This window comes from Rhinopithecus bieti, unplaced genomic scaffold (assembly GCF_001698545.2).
Source record: "Rhinopithecus bieti isolate Rb0 unplaced genomic scaffold, ASM169854v2 scaffold_56246, whole genome shotgun sequence".
NCBI lineage: Eukaryota > Metazoa > Chordata > Mammalia > Primates > Cercopithecidae > Rhinopithecus > Rhinopithecus bieti.
The window spans coordinates 34,442-49,374 of NW_016821943.1; the positions used below are offsets into that span (position 1 = coordinate 34,442).

At 50.5% G+C, this 14,933-nt stretch overlaps 1 protein-coding gene across 1 annotated transcript in view; it reads right to left on the reverse strand.

Moving 5' to 3' along the window:
* The window catches only part of ANKMY1 (ankyrin repeat and MYND domain containing 1), a 50,706-nt gene that overhangs the window by 12,242 nt on the left and 23,531 nt on the right, over nucleotides 1–14,933 (reverse strand). The window contains exons 5-9 of the mRNA XM_017860650.1: nucleotides 14,013–14,485; nucleotides 10,867–11,083; nucleotides 10,335–10,499; nucleotides 8,517–9,013; nucleotides 5,370–5,541 (exon numbers count right to left, since the gene is read on the reverse strand). Of these exons, the coding sequence (XP_017716139.1) occupies nucleotides 5,370–5,541; nucleotides 8,517–9,013; nucleotides 10,335–10,499; nucleotides 10,867–11,083; nucleotides 14,013–14,485 (1,524 nt within the window). The remainder of the gene's footprint in view (nucleotides 1–5,369; nucleotides 5,542–8,516; nucleotides 9,014–10,334; nucleotides 10,500–10,866; nucleotides 11,084–14,012; nucleotides 14,486–14,933) is intronic.

Here is a 14,933-nt window from a genome sequence, read left to right on the forward strand (position 1 = left end):
CCTCTAAAAAGTGATAGAGCACACCAGCCATTTAAAAGTGGATTGGGGCCGGGCGCGGTGGCTCAAGCCTGTAATCCCAGCACTTTGGGAGGCCGAGACGGGCGGATCACGAGGTCAGGAGATCAAGACCATCCTGGCTAACATGGTGAAACCCCGTCTCTACTAAAAAATACAAAAAACTAGCCGGGTGAGGTGGCGGCGCCTGTGGTCCCAGCTACTGGGAGGCTGAGGCAGGAGAATGGCGTGAACCCGGGAGGCGGAGCTTGCAGTGAGCTGAGAACCGGCCACTGCACTCCAGCCCAGGCCACAGAGTGAGACTCCGTCTCAAACTGGATTGGTTTTTCTTACCTCTGACGATCTAGAGAGCTGTAAAAGCATTAAGGTTCCTGGCAATAAATAAAAGATGCATTTTTACAAGTTCTGAAAAGAAATAGTACATTACTTATTTTCTTACTTGGAAAAGTAGGTGAGAGTAGCAATGTTCACATGATGCTTATTTCCAAGGTAATTCTATTCAATCAATAATTCGAGTTGGTTTCACAGTCTTTCCTTTAGATAATGAGGATAAACTGTGATATGGGGACAAAGTTTTAGTGTTCAGGAAAGATTGGCCTTGTCCTTAAAACTGTATTGACTGGGATTTCTCTCAAATTACTTAGTTGTCTTTACAGTTACTAAAATTAAGTGACATTCACTTGGATTAAGTAGTTTTTTCTTTCTTTCTTTTTTTTTTTGAAATGGAGTCTTGCTCTTCCACCCATGCTGGAGTGCAGTGGCACGATCTTGGCTCACTGCAAGCTCCACCTCCTGGGTTCATGCCATTCTCCTGTCTCAGCCTCCCAAGTAGCTGGGACTACAGGCACCCGCCACCATGCCTGGCTATTTTTTTTTTTGTATTTTTTTTAGTAGAGACAGGGTTTCACCATGTTAGCCAGGATGGTCTCTCTCTCCTGACCTTGTGATCCGCCCACCTTGGCCTCCCAAAGTGCTGGGATTACAGGCAATAATAAAATATTTTTGTTTCCCTTTTGAGTAAACTGCAGGGAAAAAAAGGAGAGACAGATTCAGTTGGCCTCATGCTGTCTTTATTAGGTCTTATTGTTTGGGAAACTGATTCTCCTATCAAAGAGTAAAGGTTTTTGTGGGTTTTTTGTTTTGAAATATTTGAATTATTTTGGCTAAAGGACTGGCAATTGTATAGTGACTTGTGATCCTGTTTTATAATATCAAGTGTCTTTAACCTTTGATATATGACAAACTCCAAAAGCAAACTTTCAAGTTTTAAATTCAGTCTTCTTTACCTCAAACTACCTTTTTGGGGGACATTGGGTCCCCAAAGTCCAAGAGAGACATATTAGGCTTATTTGGTATGTTAGAATTTTACAGAAAGCATCGTCAAATGCAAAGTAGTGTTTAACTTTCTCTAGGTTACATGTATATAGATACGTTGTTCATGTGTGTTCCAGGATTGCATGACATTCCTGAAATTCTGATCTGTCCTAATATATGTTGCCAGTGGTTATCATAATTATTGTTAAATTGTCTGATACAGAAATAACAAAATTTCCTTGTCATCTGTGTACAGCTGTCCTAAGACTTTTGTCATCTACAATTATTGTTTTGCTTTGATTCTTTTCACAAAGTGACTTATAATCAGCTACCATCCAGGGCTTGCTTCTTTGGGTGGAGTTCATGGAAAGGACTATTGAATGCACATTTCTGTTAACTTTGGAGATTGTGCCATTGGATTAGGAGGAAACTTCCAGGGCTCTAACTAAAAAGCTGGTGTTAACCCGTTTTGACGGTTAACCCAGCATGAAGCATAGCAAGAGGTGACTGCATGGACCGAAGTAGTGGAGGACTGAAACATTTTTTATGATTTTTTGAAACACTGCTGGTTCTTTTGTTTCATTTTCGTAGTCTGGAAAGCTTTTTTCTTTTGAGCTGCTTATATCCATTAACAATAGAGTATACTCTTGCAAACAGAATTTGAAGCTTTTTTCTGTGTCTGCCTGACTTCCCCAGAATTTGGAGACTATGCAAATATTTTTAATTCATGGCAATGTATTTGTTTGCATACATTTGTTAGGAATCTGTTTTCTTTTATAATGGGACACAGTTGGAGGAACTGGTTATTCTCCCAGGGCTTTGACTGGAATGGCACATTTTCAGAATAAGCAGATTGCTTTGAGAAATTGAGATTGACTTTATAGAGCCAATGGGAACCTCTTAGAATAACTGGCCTCATACCTTGTCTATGCAGTTCCTTTGCATGCTTCCTGGCCTGCGGTAAGTGGACTGTGTCACTTTCTGTCAGACCTAGGAGCCTCAAGTTGTTTGGGACCTTGAGAAGAGTGGTTCTCCCAGTTCACACAGGGATCTGAAGGCACAGATGGATCCTTGCTTGGCTTGAGAGGCCTTTGAGGTGGAGTCTGAGATTCCTTGTGAAAGGTCCTAGCAAAGCCTACTTAGGAGAGCCTGGAGGGACAATGATTCTTGGCCAGGCACAGTGGCTCATACCTGTAACCCTAGCACTTTGGGAGGCCAAGGCGGGAGGACTGCTTGAGTCCAGGAGTTTGAGACCAGCCTGGGCAACATAGTGAGACTCTGTCTTTACAAAAATTTTAAAAATTAGCCAGGCCTGGTGATACATGCCTGTAGTCCAGCTACTCTGGAGGCTGAAGTAGGAGGATCACTTGTGCCTGGAAGGTGGAGGCTGCAGTGAGCCATGATTATGTCACTGCACTGCAGCCTACGTGACAGAGTAGGACCCTGCCTCAAAAGAAAAAAAAAAGACAATAATTCTTCCTGCACTTTGTGTGAGTAATCAGGCCACTGAAGCTTATTTTGCAGGTAGGTTGGTCTTGCTGTGATTTGCCTTTGGTGGAAGTGGGGGACTGGAAAGAGAAAGATTGTGTTTTAGAAAAAACTCTAGTATCAGATTAACCTTTGATTCTTGGGTGGCCACAGGGTTACTCATGGTGTGGAGCTGCCCACAATGCCCCTCCTCAGCATGAAGCAGCCAGACGGATCCATGGCCTGATTCCTCATGACTGAGGAATTGACAAATGGGGGGAAGGGTGTTGCAACTGGCCTAGTAGTCCCTTAGAACCCATGTCTATGGTTTCTTTTAAATAAACATAGAAATTGACCCTTCCATTCTTTAAAACTTGAGGAAGTTACATTTGTCTTATCTGAGCTCCTTCCTCAGGAAACCAACCAGCAGGCCTTCTAAACAGTATCAAGGGACAGAGACTCACTAGGTCACAGCATCTGGACAGTGAGACCCGAGACCCTTCACCCATCATGACTGCCTCTGGGAGCACCGGCTTCCTGTTGACCAACTCTTTTTCCTTAGCCCTCCTAATTCCTGCTTTTCCACACATGGTTACATTTCTTCCCTGCTATGTAAACCCCCAATTTTAGTCTGTTGAGGACACGGATTTGAGAACGATCTCCTGTTCTCCCTAGTGCAGCACCCGATTAAAGCCTTCTTCCCTGGCAGTGCCCATCGTCCCACTGATTGGCTTTCTGTGCAGTGAGCAGCAGGATCTAGACCGAACCCCTGGCGTTTTGGTGACATGTTCATTTCTGAACCCACTCCAATATTTTAATTTCTAAAAAACTTTCTATTTGAAAGATAAATGTGTAAATAATACATTCCTGATCAGCTATGAACAGATGAATAAACAAGTGAGTCAGTGAAGGATGTCCATGCCCAGTTTAAAGGTTGTGACCTTAATCAGTTTCAAAGATGGAGTCCGATCAGTAAACCTAAAAAGTTATGAAATTATCCTGCGTCTTAAACCAAAAATTCTGTTTTCTGTGTAACCTTACACTTGGAAGGAAAGTTTAATTTCTTCCAGGGCTGGGCACTAAGGGTCCTGGACAGTGAGACCCACCTGCCCTCAAACACTCAATGCCGCCTGAGTGACAACTGGCAAGGCTGGTGGCCAGAGAGAGCCATCAGCTCTCACCCCATCAACACCCTGTGAATAAGGTAAAGTGCTGCAACGATGGACGATGGACAAGTGTTTACACAACTGGAGAAGAAAAAATCTACAAGTAAATTTCACAGCCAAGTGGACAGACCCCCATCATGTGTCTGCATAATGGGCCCCCTGTTCTGGGAGCACCCAAAGGTGGCCCTGGTGCCAGTTCATGATCCATCTGGAAGCTTCACAGCCACTGTGGACAGCAGTCGTTTCTTGAGTGTGGATGGGTGGATGCACTGAACGGAAAATTGTGATGGGGTTAGTCTAGATCTTAAATTAGAGAAATGATTGTAGGGCCCTTCAAAATACAAAGAGAAAGAACGAAAACAAGGGTTCAGGCAAAGGGATGAAACACAACAGATAATGTCATGTTAAAGTGAACAGGAAACGCCGCAGTGAGCCCACGCTTGCCACCATACCTCCATCTCGCCCTGTCCCCTGTGCAGCCTAACGAGGCCCTCATGGACTGACGGAGCTGAGAGGGAAGCCTGGCCTCACCCCAGATGCCTCTGAGAGGAGGCGCAGTCTTGGGCAGTGACTCTGATTCCATTCCAGAGCAGTGGAAATTCAGGAAGGAAGCCCTTCCAGTAGCTGTGCTGTGGGGAAGGCTGCGGGAATCTGGGGCCAAGCATGGGGATGCCCACTGCCCAGGGGGACAGGTGGGAAAAGGAGAGTTTGAACGAGCAAAGCCCATAAAGCCCTGAGTCCCCAGTGAAACTCAGCAGAAACACTAAACTTTCTTAGAAGAACTAGCAGGCTAATTTACTCCAGAGCAAAATGCCCTGTGAAGCTGCTTGCTCACGGGTGGGCGTGGCCTCAGAGGGGGAAGCCATCCTCTGGGAAAGGCACAGGCTCTGTCTCTTAGCAGGCACAGGACTCACACTTCTTGAGAAAGATATAAAATCAGATTTCCCTTCAAAGACTTTCTCAGCTAAATATTTTGCCGGCTGGATCTGTTGTGGTAAAGATAAAATCTCAGCACCAAAACCCTTTGCCAAAACCCTTTGACACACGCTGCTGGTGTCCTTGTGATGCTGAGCCTGGGGTGAAAGGGGCCCGCCTCCTCCTGAACACAAGTCTCCCCTTTCCAAGGGGGCTTCAGGACACACTTCCCCTGAGTTCGCTTCAACACTGGGAAAACGTTATACAGAGCGTGAAATACTCTAGACTAGCACAGCATCCAAATTCTGTCTGGGGACATGGGAGGAACAGTGGGCTGTGGGATCCCCACTCTGGCGCGCCATCACCAACACAGCCCAGTGGTCACCTGCAAGAGCCCACCCCGCTCTTCTGCGCCTAGGTGGAGCGAGCTGCTGCCCGGCCCGTGCCCAAGAGTCTGAGCTCATCCCGGCGCCCGCCCGCAGAGGCTCCTACCTGTCGGGGAAAGCAAATATCGGTCCTCGCCCCATGCTCCAGCAGCAGCCTCACCCCGTCCACGTCCCCGGCCTTCACCGCAAGGAACAGGACCTGCATGGGCACGCGGCACAAGTTGGGATCCGCGCCCCGGCGCAGCAGCAGCTTAATGGTCTGCCAGCGCTTCCTTCGCCTGAAAAAGAGGGGGCACTTGTGGGCCCCTGGAGGGCAGGCACCTGCACTGTGCCCAGGACGGGGCCATGCCAGCAACGAGACTGGGCAGGGGCTTGTAGGGAGTATGTGTGTGCCGCAACCACACCCACCACACTACACAGCACACACCCACAACACAAACACACATGGAGACACACAACTACACAAGCCACACCAGAGCGCACACCACACATACACACACGGCACACACAGCACACCACACAGCACATTCACAGCACACAACCCCACACAGCACATAACCCCACACACAAGACACGCCAGAGCACACACACACACCACACACAGCACACCACACACAAGCCACACCAGAGCACACACACCACAGTACACACACAGCACACCACACACTCAAACCATACACACAACACACTACTCACACCACAAAGACACAAACACACAGGCACACACACCTCTGAGAGGTCACTGAGCAGAAGGCTGGCCAGCTCAGGGGGAAGCTGTGCCTCCGGAGGGTACTTGCGCCTCACGAGAGGCTGGGGCCAGGTGGGTGGGGATTGTGCAGCCATGCAGGGCTGAGGGAGAAGCTCAAGAGAGGATGAAGGGGCTGGGGGTAGGGGGCCCAGGTGGCAGCGGGAATGCCCGTGCATGCAGGGCAGGTGTAGGACCCAGCCAAGCTCGCTGACCCTGCAGCAGGCACAGGATCATAGCTGCGGGAACTAGATTGGCCTTGAGCAGCAGTCCCCAGCGTCCAGACCCCTATCCAGACCCTTACCATTCGGAAGCCCGTGGAACTGTGTTCACGTGGGTGCTGGCTCTCCTTGTCTGTCACTACTAGGTAAAGCTCAAAAACTGTCAAAATGTGTCCAGAATGTATTCCTTCTGGTGGGTACTTGGTCCTGCTGACTTCAAGAATGGAGCCACAGACCTGCGGTGAGTGTTACAGCTCTTAAAGATGGTGCGTCTGGAGTTTGTTCCTTCAGATGTGTCCAGTTGCTTCCTTCCAGTGAGTTCATGGTCTCACTGACTTGAAGAATAAAGCCTAGACCTTCATGGCGAGTGTTACAGCTCTTAAAGGTGGTGCAGACCCAAACAACAAAATTTATTGTTAACAGTAAAAGAAAAAAGCTTCCACAGCGTGCAAGGTGACCTAAAGAGGTTGCTGCTGCTGCTGGCTGGGGAAAGCAGGGTGGTGGTGGTGGGGGGATGACTGCAGCCAGCTTTTATTTGCTTATTTGGACCCACCCACGTTCTGCTGATTGGGCCATTTTACAGAGCACTGATTGGTCCATTTCACAGAGTGCTGATTGGTGCATTTACAATCCTTTAGCTAGACACAGTGCTGATTGGTGTGATTTTACAGAGTGCTGATTGGCGCATTAGAATCCTTTAGCTAGGCACACAGCGCTGATTGGTGCATTTACAATCCTTTAGCTAGACACAAAAGTTCTCCAAGGCCCCGCCCGACCCAGAAGCTCGGCTGGCTTCACCTCTCAATAACGCTCACCAACTTGTTAACCATAACAAACCCACTGCATGTTACCAATAAGTAATACTGTCACAAAAAGTTATTTTACAAAGCAAAACCAGTTAGGGAGAAGGGTGGCACTGTTTTCCACCTTCGCTGGATTCCCCTATCTGCTCTGCTGCAGCCTTGGTGGAAGTGAGTGGAGACCCAGCTTCCCCCAGGTACGCGGCTGGATGAAGGAGTATTTGAGCAGCCTTTCTGATCATCATGGTCTTCCTGTTTGAACTACATGAACCCAGGCTAGGGGCGGTGAGCTAGCTACCTGGTGGAGCTGGACACTCATCAACCAGCCTTCTGCACCTGGTTGCACTGAAGGCCACGGACCCACCTCTCACTGTCAATGGATCTTCATCCACCTGGCGATGGTTCGACATCAGAACTTGGCCGTGTGGCCAAGTTCTGCTATGCCATCTCACCCGAAAAACCTCTAAATACCCACGTCTCAAAGGAAGCTATGAAGGTCTTGGTGGTGGATACAAGTGTCCAAAATTCTGCTCTCCACTTGAAAACGTAAATTTCACCAGCAACAAATAGTGTCATATGTTTTCCTTAAAGCGGTAGGCTGTGTTCAGGAGAATGAACAGCCACATACCAGTGGTCATTCTTCTGATCAAAAATGGGGCAGGAGGTTAAGGAAGATACCACATTCTGTTTGCTACTCTGGCCCTGGGGGAAGCGATTCTTGCAGAGAAGTGGTGTGCCTTGGTCTATGGCAGATGAACATCAGTGTCCTTCCCGTGTTTTCTGATCCAGAATATTCGAGGGGTGTATACTCAAGGAGCAAGATTTAATGCAATTCGTCATTGCTTTTCTGCTTTGTCAAAGGCATTCTTCAGTGAGACAGGCATCCTCCCAAGTGCACATCGTGGCAAAGGAATACCATGCCCCCATGCAGGCTGGGCACTGCTGCCTTGCAGGCTGGGGGTTGGTGGTCTGCATTTCCCTGTCTTCATACCATCCACCAATGTCAACACAAGGAGAAGGCTAACAGAGTCTCAGGGTTATCAAGAGAATCGTTTTGACCCCACAGACTCCCTGAAAGGGTCTTGGAACCCCAGGGGTGCATGGACCACATTTTGAGACACACTGGTATAGACAGGGTGGGCAGTAGGGGTGTGTGGGCTGCCCGGGCAGGTGTCACTCACATGCACCATGGCTAGGATAGGACCCCTGGACTGTGGCCCCTGCTGAGGCTCCCACAGAGATACTTCAGGCCAGTGCCAAAGGCCAAAGCAGGGCTGGGGTGGCATTGAAAACAGCCCGTCACTGTGGAACCCCCACAGGCTCAGCCATGGTGTAGAGCCACCAACATAGGGATGCTCACACATTCAGACACACATCTCCGGACACAACGCATCCCGCTGGCACAGGGAAGAGACGTGGGTCTGCTGTGCACAGGATTCAGCCCTGATGGTGGCCCTCCACCCCCGCCCCCTGGCACCAGGACCTACTCGATCATGGACAGTGCCATCTTCCGCATGGTCCCTTTGTCGAAGCTGCTGGCGCACAGTGAGGGTGAGGCCATCTTCAGCAAGCTGTGGGACTGGGCACTCCTCTCCAGCATGGCCTGTGAGAGCTCGATGGAGAAGTTGCACACACACACGTTGGACTCAAAGTTCGTCTCAGTGCTGCATGGAGTGCCCCGGTCTGTGTTTCCCAGCACATCCTCGAGCCCACTTTCCATATGGCCAAGGCTGCCTTTCACTAACAGGGAGTCCCCCTTCAGAGAGCTGCTCCTGTGGTCCACGGACTCCCCAGGCTGCCCAGTGTCCTGGGAGTGGCCGCCCTCCTGGCTGCCCAAGATGTGTGGCAGTGGCGGTGGTGTTGGCGGTGGCCTCAGCTCATAGCTACCCTGGAAAGGCACGTTCACCTCATGGTACAGAGATTCCAGGTTTGTGTCCATGAATGATGATGAAAGGATTGGAACAACTGGGAATTTTGGAGGTTCCTTTGGAAAGAACCAAAAAAGTGTCATTAGAAGAAATTGGAGTGACAACCTCATTCTAGTACCTTCTTCAGCAAGGACCAATGCCCGTGGCCTAGAGCTGTCTTCAAAGCACCTAGGCTGAAAAGACCAGGGCAGCTTTTCCCAAACCCTCAAAGGGGAAAAAAAAAAAAAAAAAACCCTGTGAAGGTATCGCACAGAAGCCTGCACCTGACCAGGCCACACCCCGGGCTGCATGGCCCTATACATGGCTGCTGAGCTCACAAAATGTGGCCCATCCACACCCAGGTGCTTAGGAGTGAAGGACAGGTTGGAAAACGAAGGCAAATACCTTAATGATGCTGCTTATATTGATCATACATCAACATGATTGGATTTTGAATACATTAGGCTAAATTATATTAAAATTAATTCCACCTGTTTTACTTTTTCATGAGGCTACTTCCCAAATTTTAATTACATGCTTTATTTCTGTCACATGGCACTGCCCTTGATCTGCTTGTGTTTTGAGCCATGGTTCCCAAAGTGTGGCCCCTGGACCAGAGGTATCGGTGAAACCAGCCCAAGAGTCCCACAGATAGTTGTTTTTGGATAAACATAGAAATCGACTCTTCTGTTAAAGCTTGAAACTCGTATTTGTTTTATCTGAGTTCCTTCCTCAGGAAAGGACCTTCAGGAAGCATCAGAGAGCTGAAACCCACCAGATCACCACACCAGATGTCTCCTTGCCTTGTCCTAGTTCCTGTTTTCTTACACATTGTTACATTTCTCTCCTGCTACATAAACTCCCGGTGTTAGTCAGTCAGGGAGATGGACTTGAGACTGATCTCCCATCTGCCTGGCTGCAGCACCCGATTAAAGCCTTCTTCCTTGGCAATACTTGGCATCTCAGTGATTGGCTTTCTGTGCAGCGAGCAGCAGGACTGAGACTGAACCCCTGGTGTTTCAGTAACATTGGTACTGCCAGGAAACTTGTTAGGCATGCAGATTCTCAGCCCCATCTTGGGGGCGTTGTCATGGATGCCCACTCTCCCCCCACAGTACCCCTTTCCTGCACAGTGCTGGCAGGGCAGGTCTCAGGGCCCCAGGCTGCTATGCAAGTGACGCATAAAGAATACACATCACTTGGCAACTGTGGTGGAGCTCAGGGTCCCTTAAGGGATACCCAGGCTCTATCTCTCTTGCCCACTCCCTGCCTTATCTTGTAACTCACCCTGTACAAGCCTGGTGCACACAGGAGGACGGAGGAGGCTCGGTGGACACTTAGAGAGACAGAGAAGACAACAGGGGACAGTTGGTGGTACGGTGACCACCGGGGGCTGACCTGGGGCTCGGGCATGGTCCGTTCAGCAACATTGGGCTTGAAGGACTGGGCAGGGTAGTAGACGAGGAAACACATGCTGAGTGCCGTGAGACCCTCATCTGAGCACTTGTTCACGTCGGCCCCACAGTCCAGGAGAAGGTTGACAATGTCATTGTGGCAGTGAGTCTGGAGGGAGTTGAGGCGGGACTCAGGAGGATGCACCTGGGAAGGATCACTGGGCGTCCTGATGCCCTCATGAGGCCACCCCATGGCAGGGCAGGAACCGGTGCTCATTCAGGAGCTTAGCAAAGGGACAAGTGTGGGACAAAGGAATGGAATGGGCACTCTGCCCCAAACCCTTCTCCACAGGACCATGAGTGTCACGCTCAACTGAGGGGGTTTCTGCTGAACGGTGAGGTGGAGGTGTGGACACATCAGTATCCCCATGTACCTCAGCTCTGCTCCTGCAGAGGGGCCCACAGAGGGCCACCCACGTGTGTGACCCTCACAGCTAAGCTCCTGCGGGCACCAGCCAGGAGGGTGGGGGGCTTACAGCAGCCGCAGCGAGCACAGTGTAGCCTTTTGCGTCTGCCACGTCGGCACTAGCAAAGTTGTCCTTCAGGATCCCACAAATCCAGTCGTGGTTCCCTTCCTCAGCCTTTAGGATCATCTCCATGGAAAGCCGCTCTTTGGGCCCACAGAGTGCAAAGCTGCTGCGCTTCCCCTGCAGGATGGCGCCCATGTTCCAGCTGGTGTGAGCCGGCTTGTTCCTGGCAACACAACAACTTTCAGTGGTCCTAGACCAGGTTCTGCACCTCCCATGAGAAAGGGTCCAGATGGGCCACCTCCCTCCAATGCCTCCCCTTCTTGTGGCTCAGCCCCCCACTGTTCACTCCTCAGGCATCCTGAGTGCTGGCAGCTGCACCCCCAGCTGCTCATGATCCACTAGGTTGCACATGGTGGTGTGGACATGCCACCTGGATGTCAAGATGCTTGGGCTACATGTCTGTCCCAGCAGGAATGTGCTGGCTGCGAGTACACCCATGCATCTCTCATTCATCTAGGTCACTGGGTGTTTGCTAAGAAATGGGCTATAACAGCAAAGGCGCTGGGTAGGAAGGAGGCCAACATACATGTGGGTCCAGTCTCAGTACCAACACCCACATTCCACCCTCTGCTCGTACACTTTTGTCTGAGTAGACAACACGCATATCTCATGGCTTACTCACCACACAACACTGATGCCTCCTGGTGTGTACACAACCCCTTTTCACAATAGAGAACCTGTGCATTACAGTTGCTTCTGTACCTAACAGTCTTCTGCCTGCACAATGCTGGTAGGGCAGGTCTCGGGGCCCCAGGCTGCTATGCAAGTGACGAGTAAACACATATCACTTGACATCTGTGGTGGAGCTCAGGGTCTCTTAGGGGATGCCCAGGCTCTATCTCTCTTGCCCACTCCCTGCCTTATCTTGTAACTCACCCTGTACAAGCTTGGTCCACACAGGAGGACCAGTTGTAATTGTCAACAATTACAAGCCCAGTTGATGTTTGCTTGATGGATGGATGGATGGTTGGGTGGGTGGATGTATGTTGCATGAGTGAATTGATGGATGAATGGGTGGGTGAGTGGATGAATGGATGGGTGGGTGGGAAGATGGATGAATGGGTAGGTGGGAGGGTGGATGGATGGGCGGATGGATGAATAGATGGATGAGTGGGTGGGTGGATGAATGGGTGCTGCATTGGTGGATTGATGGATGAATGGATGGGTGGGTAGGTGGATGCATGAATAGATTGATGGATGGATAGATGGGTAGGTGAGTGAATGAATGGGTGAGAAAATGGATGGTTGGAGAATGTATGTTGCATGGTGGACTGATGAATGAATGGATGGATGGGTGGGTGGATGAATGGGTGGTAGATGGTAGATGAATGGATGGCTAGGATGAATGGATGTTCCATGGGTGGATCTGATGGATGAAGTGGGTGGCGTGGATGAATGTTGCCATGAGTATACTGATGGATGACATGGGGGAATTGGAAAGGTGGGCGAGTGCGTGATTCGGTAGGTGGGTGGGTAGACAAACTGGATGGTGGACTGAATGGATGTTGCGAGGCGTGAAATTCATGGATGACTGGACCGGTAGGTGGATGGAAACATGGTTGGTGGGTGGGTAGATGAATGGATGGCTGTATACATGGATATTGCATGCATTTGAATGATGGATGAATGGGTAGGTGTGTGGGTGGATTGATAAGATGAATGGATGGGTGGGTGGGTGAATGGGTAGGTGGGTGGATAGATGAATGGATGGCTGGATGAATGGATGTTGCATGGGTGGATTGATGGATGACTGAATGGGTGGGTGGGTGGATGAATGGGCAGGTGGGTGGGTAGATGAATGGATGGCTGGATGAATGGATGGGTGGGTGGATGAATGGGTAGGTGTGTGGGTAGATGAACAGATGCTTGAATGAATGGATGTTGCATGGGTGGATTGGATGGTAGGTGGGTGGGTGATTGGGTAGGTGGATGGATTGATGAATGAAAAAGCAGCCACTTATTCTCAGAAAATATGCATTCTGAAAGTTTAGTGACATCTGAGGTCAATATTTAGGAAAGGAATTAAAGTGTTCTTGAATATTTTAACTTCTAAAAATTAAACACTTCGGCCGGGCACAGTGGCTCACACCTATAATTCCAACACTTTGGGAGGCCAAGGAGGGTGGACCATGAGGTTAGGAGTTCCAGACCAGCCTGGCCAATATGGTGAAAGCCCATCTCTACGAAAAATACAATAATTACCTGGGTGTGGCGGCGGGCGCCTGTAATCCCAGCTACTCGGGAGGCTGAGGCAAAGAACTGCTTGAACCCGGGAGGCGGAGGTTGCAGTGAACCAAGATTGCACCACTGCACTCCAGCCTGGGTGACAGAGTGAGACTCTGTGCCCTCCCCCCACCAAAAAAATTAAACACTTTTCCTTAGGTGGTGGCTGACTTTCCTGGGGCGCTGGGTAGGGTAGAAGGGGTTTTTGGAAGACCAACAGAGCAGAGCATCTTTTCATGCCATCCTTGGACAAGTCGAAGGCCTGGCTGGGCCCCAACACCACTACTGCCCTGTGCTCCCACCCTTGGCTCTCAGGCAGATCCCTTATCACCACATAACAGTAACAACAAACCCTGCTCTCCATGTCAACCCTGAGAGGAGACTTGGCCCATGGAACACCTAGGCACCGACGCAATCATGGGGGCAGGGCACTAGCTACGGCCTGCACAAGGGGAAATGCACAGGGCCCAGGGCCAGGACTCACCCGCAGCTCCATGGACTCAGGAGCTTCTCCCCAGCCACATCTGCCCCAGGTTCCACACTAGCCTCGGGACTCCCCTGGCTGCATGTTCACCAATCCACCTCCTGATCATTCCTGTCCCCAAGAGTGGGCAGGTGGGATCCTGAGACCATCATTCCCCTGCACAGACGTCCAGGGCCCCAGGGCCCAGCCTGCCTCCCAGCTCAAGCCAGCAGGGGCTTTCCCTCCCTTCATTATGACCCACATCAGTCACTTAATGGGAGGAGCGTGTTCAGGTCACCCTGAGGGAGCACCCTCAGTGGCAGCTGGCTGGGGGCCTCAGGAACCTGCCTAGGGGCAGCCTGTACAGTTCAGGGCCCTGGGGGAGGAGCAGCAGCAGACTGGTCACCTGAACTTGTAAGTTTGCTTCTGGATTTTGATCAACAAAGGGGTCTCATTGATTATGAACCAGGGTTCTCCATCGTCAACGAACAGAGGAATTTCATTGAGGAAGATGCAAGTGTCCAGCTCTTTGCGGAAAGAGCTTGTCATGGGCAGGTGGTCACAGTCAGTCGAGTAGACATACGTTTCTGGAGGCAGCATTAGGTTGTCATTCAGAAGAAACCGCTTATACTCATAGAAAAAGGGGTCCTGTTCCTCCTGCAGTCCCCACTCTGTTTTCTCCTCTTCTGAGAGGCTGATCCTGGCAGGGCTGTAGGTGAGGAAGTCAGAGAACTCAGGGTAGCTGAGGAGGGAGAAGCCACTGGGGATCTGGGTGCACAGCTTGATGAGTTGCTCCCGGAACCACAGCCCCACGTCCTGGCTGCCATCGGGGTAGGTCTCAACGCCTGGTCCAAACCGCTGGTCTGCTTTGTACAGCCCCTGCCAAGGAAGCGCAATAGGCCGAGGAGAGACGGCATGACCCAGCTGCACGCTGTGATCAGGCTTGTAACGTCAAAAGAAATCCCAAAAAAGAAAACTTTCCCAAGAAATGCGTGCATTCACCCAGTAAACATCTCTGGAGGCTTAGGCTGTGCTGCCCAGGGACCGAGGTGGACCAGCTCTCCCGAGGGACAGGAAGGAGGGCACTCTGGAGAGCACATGGAGGGGCAAGGGGGCGGCCAGGGAGGTCTCAGTGGCCTCTGAGGTGAGGACATGATGGAGGTCTCATGGTGAAAGCATGTCAGAGACACCAGGTGTGGGTTCAATTCAGGGAACCCAGCCCAAACACCCCAACATGTGGGGGCAGCAGTGGGTGGGGACAAAGTGTGCAGGCAGCAGGTCAGGTATGATCCAAGAAGTGGCAGGAAAAGTAGGAAGAGACAGAGGA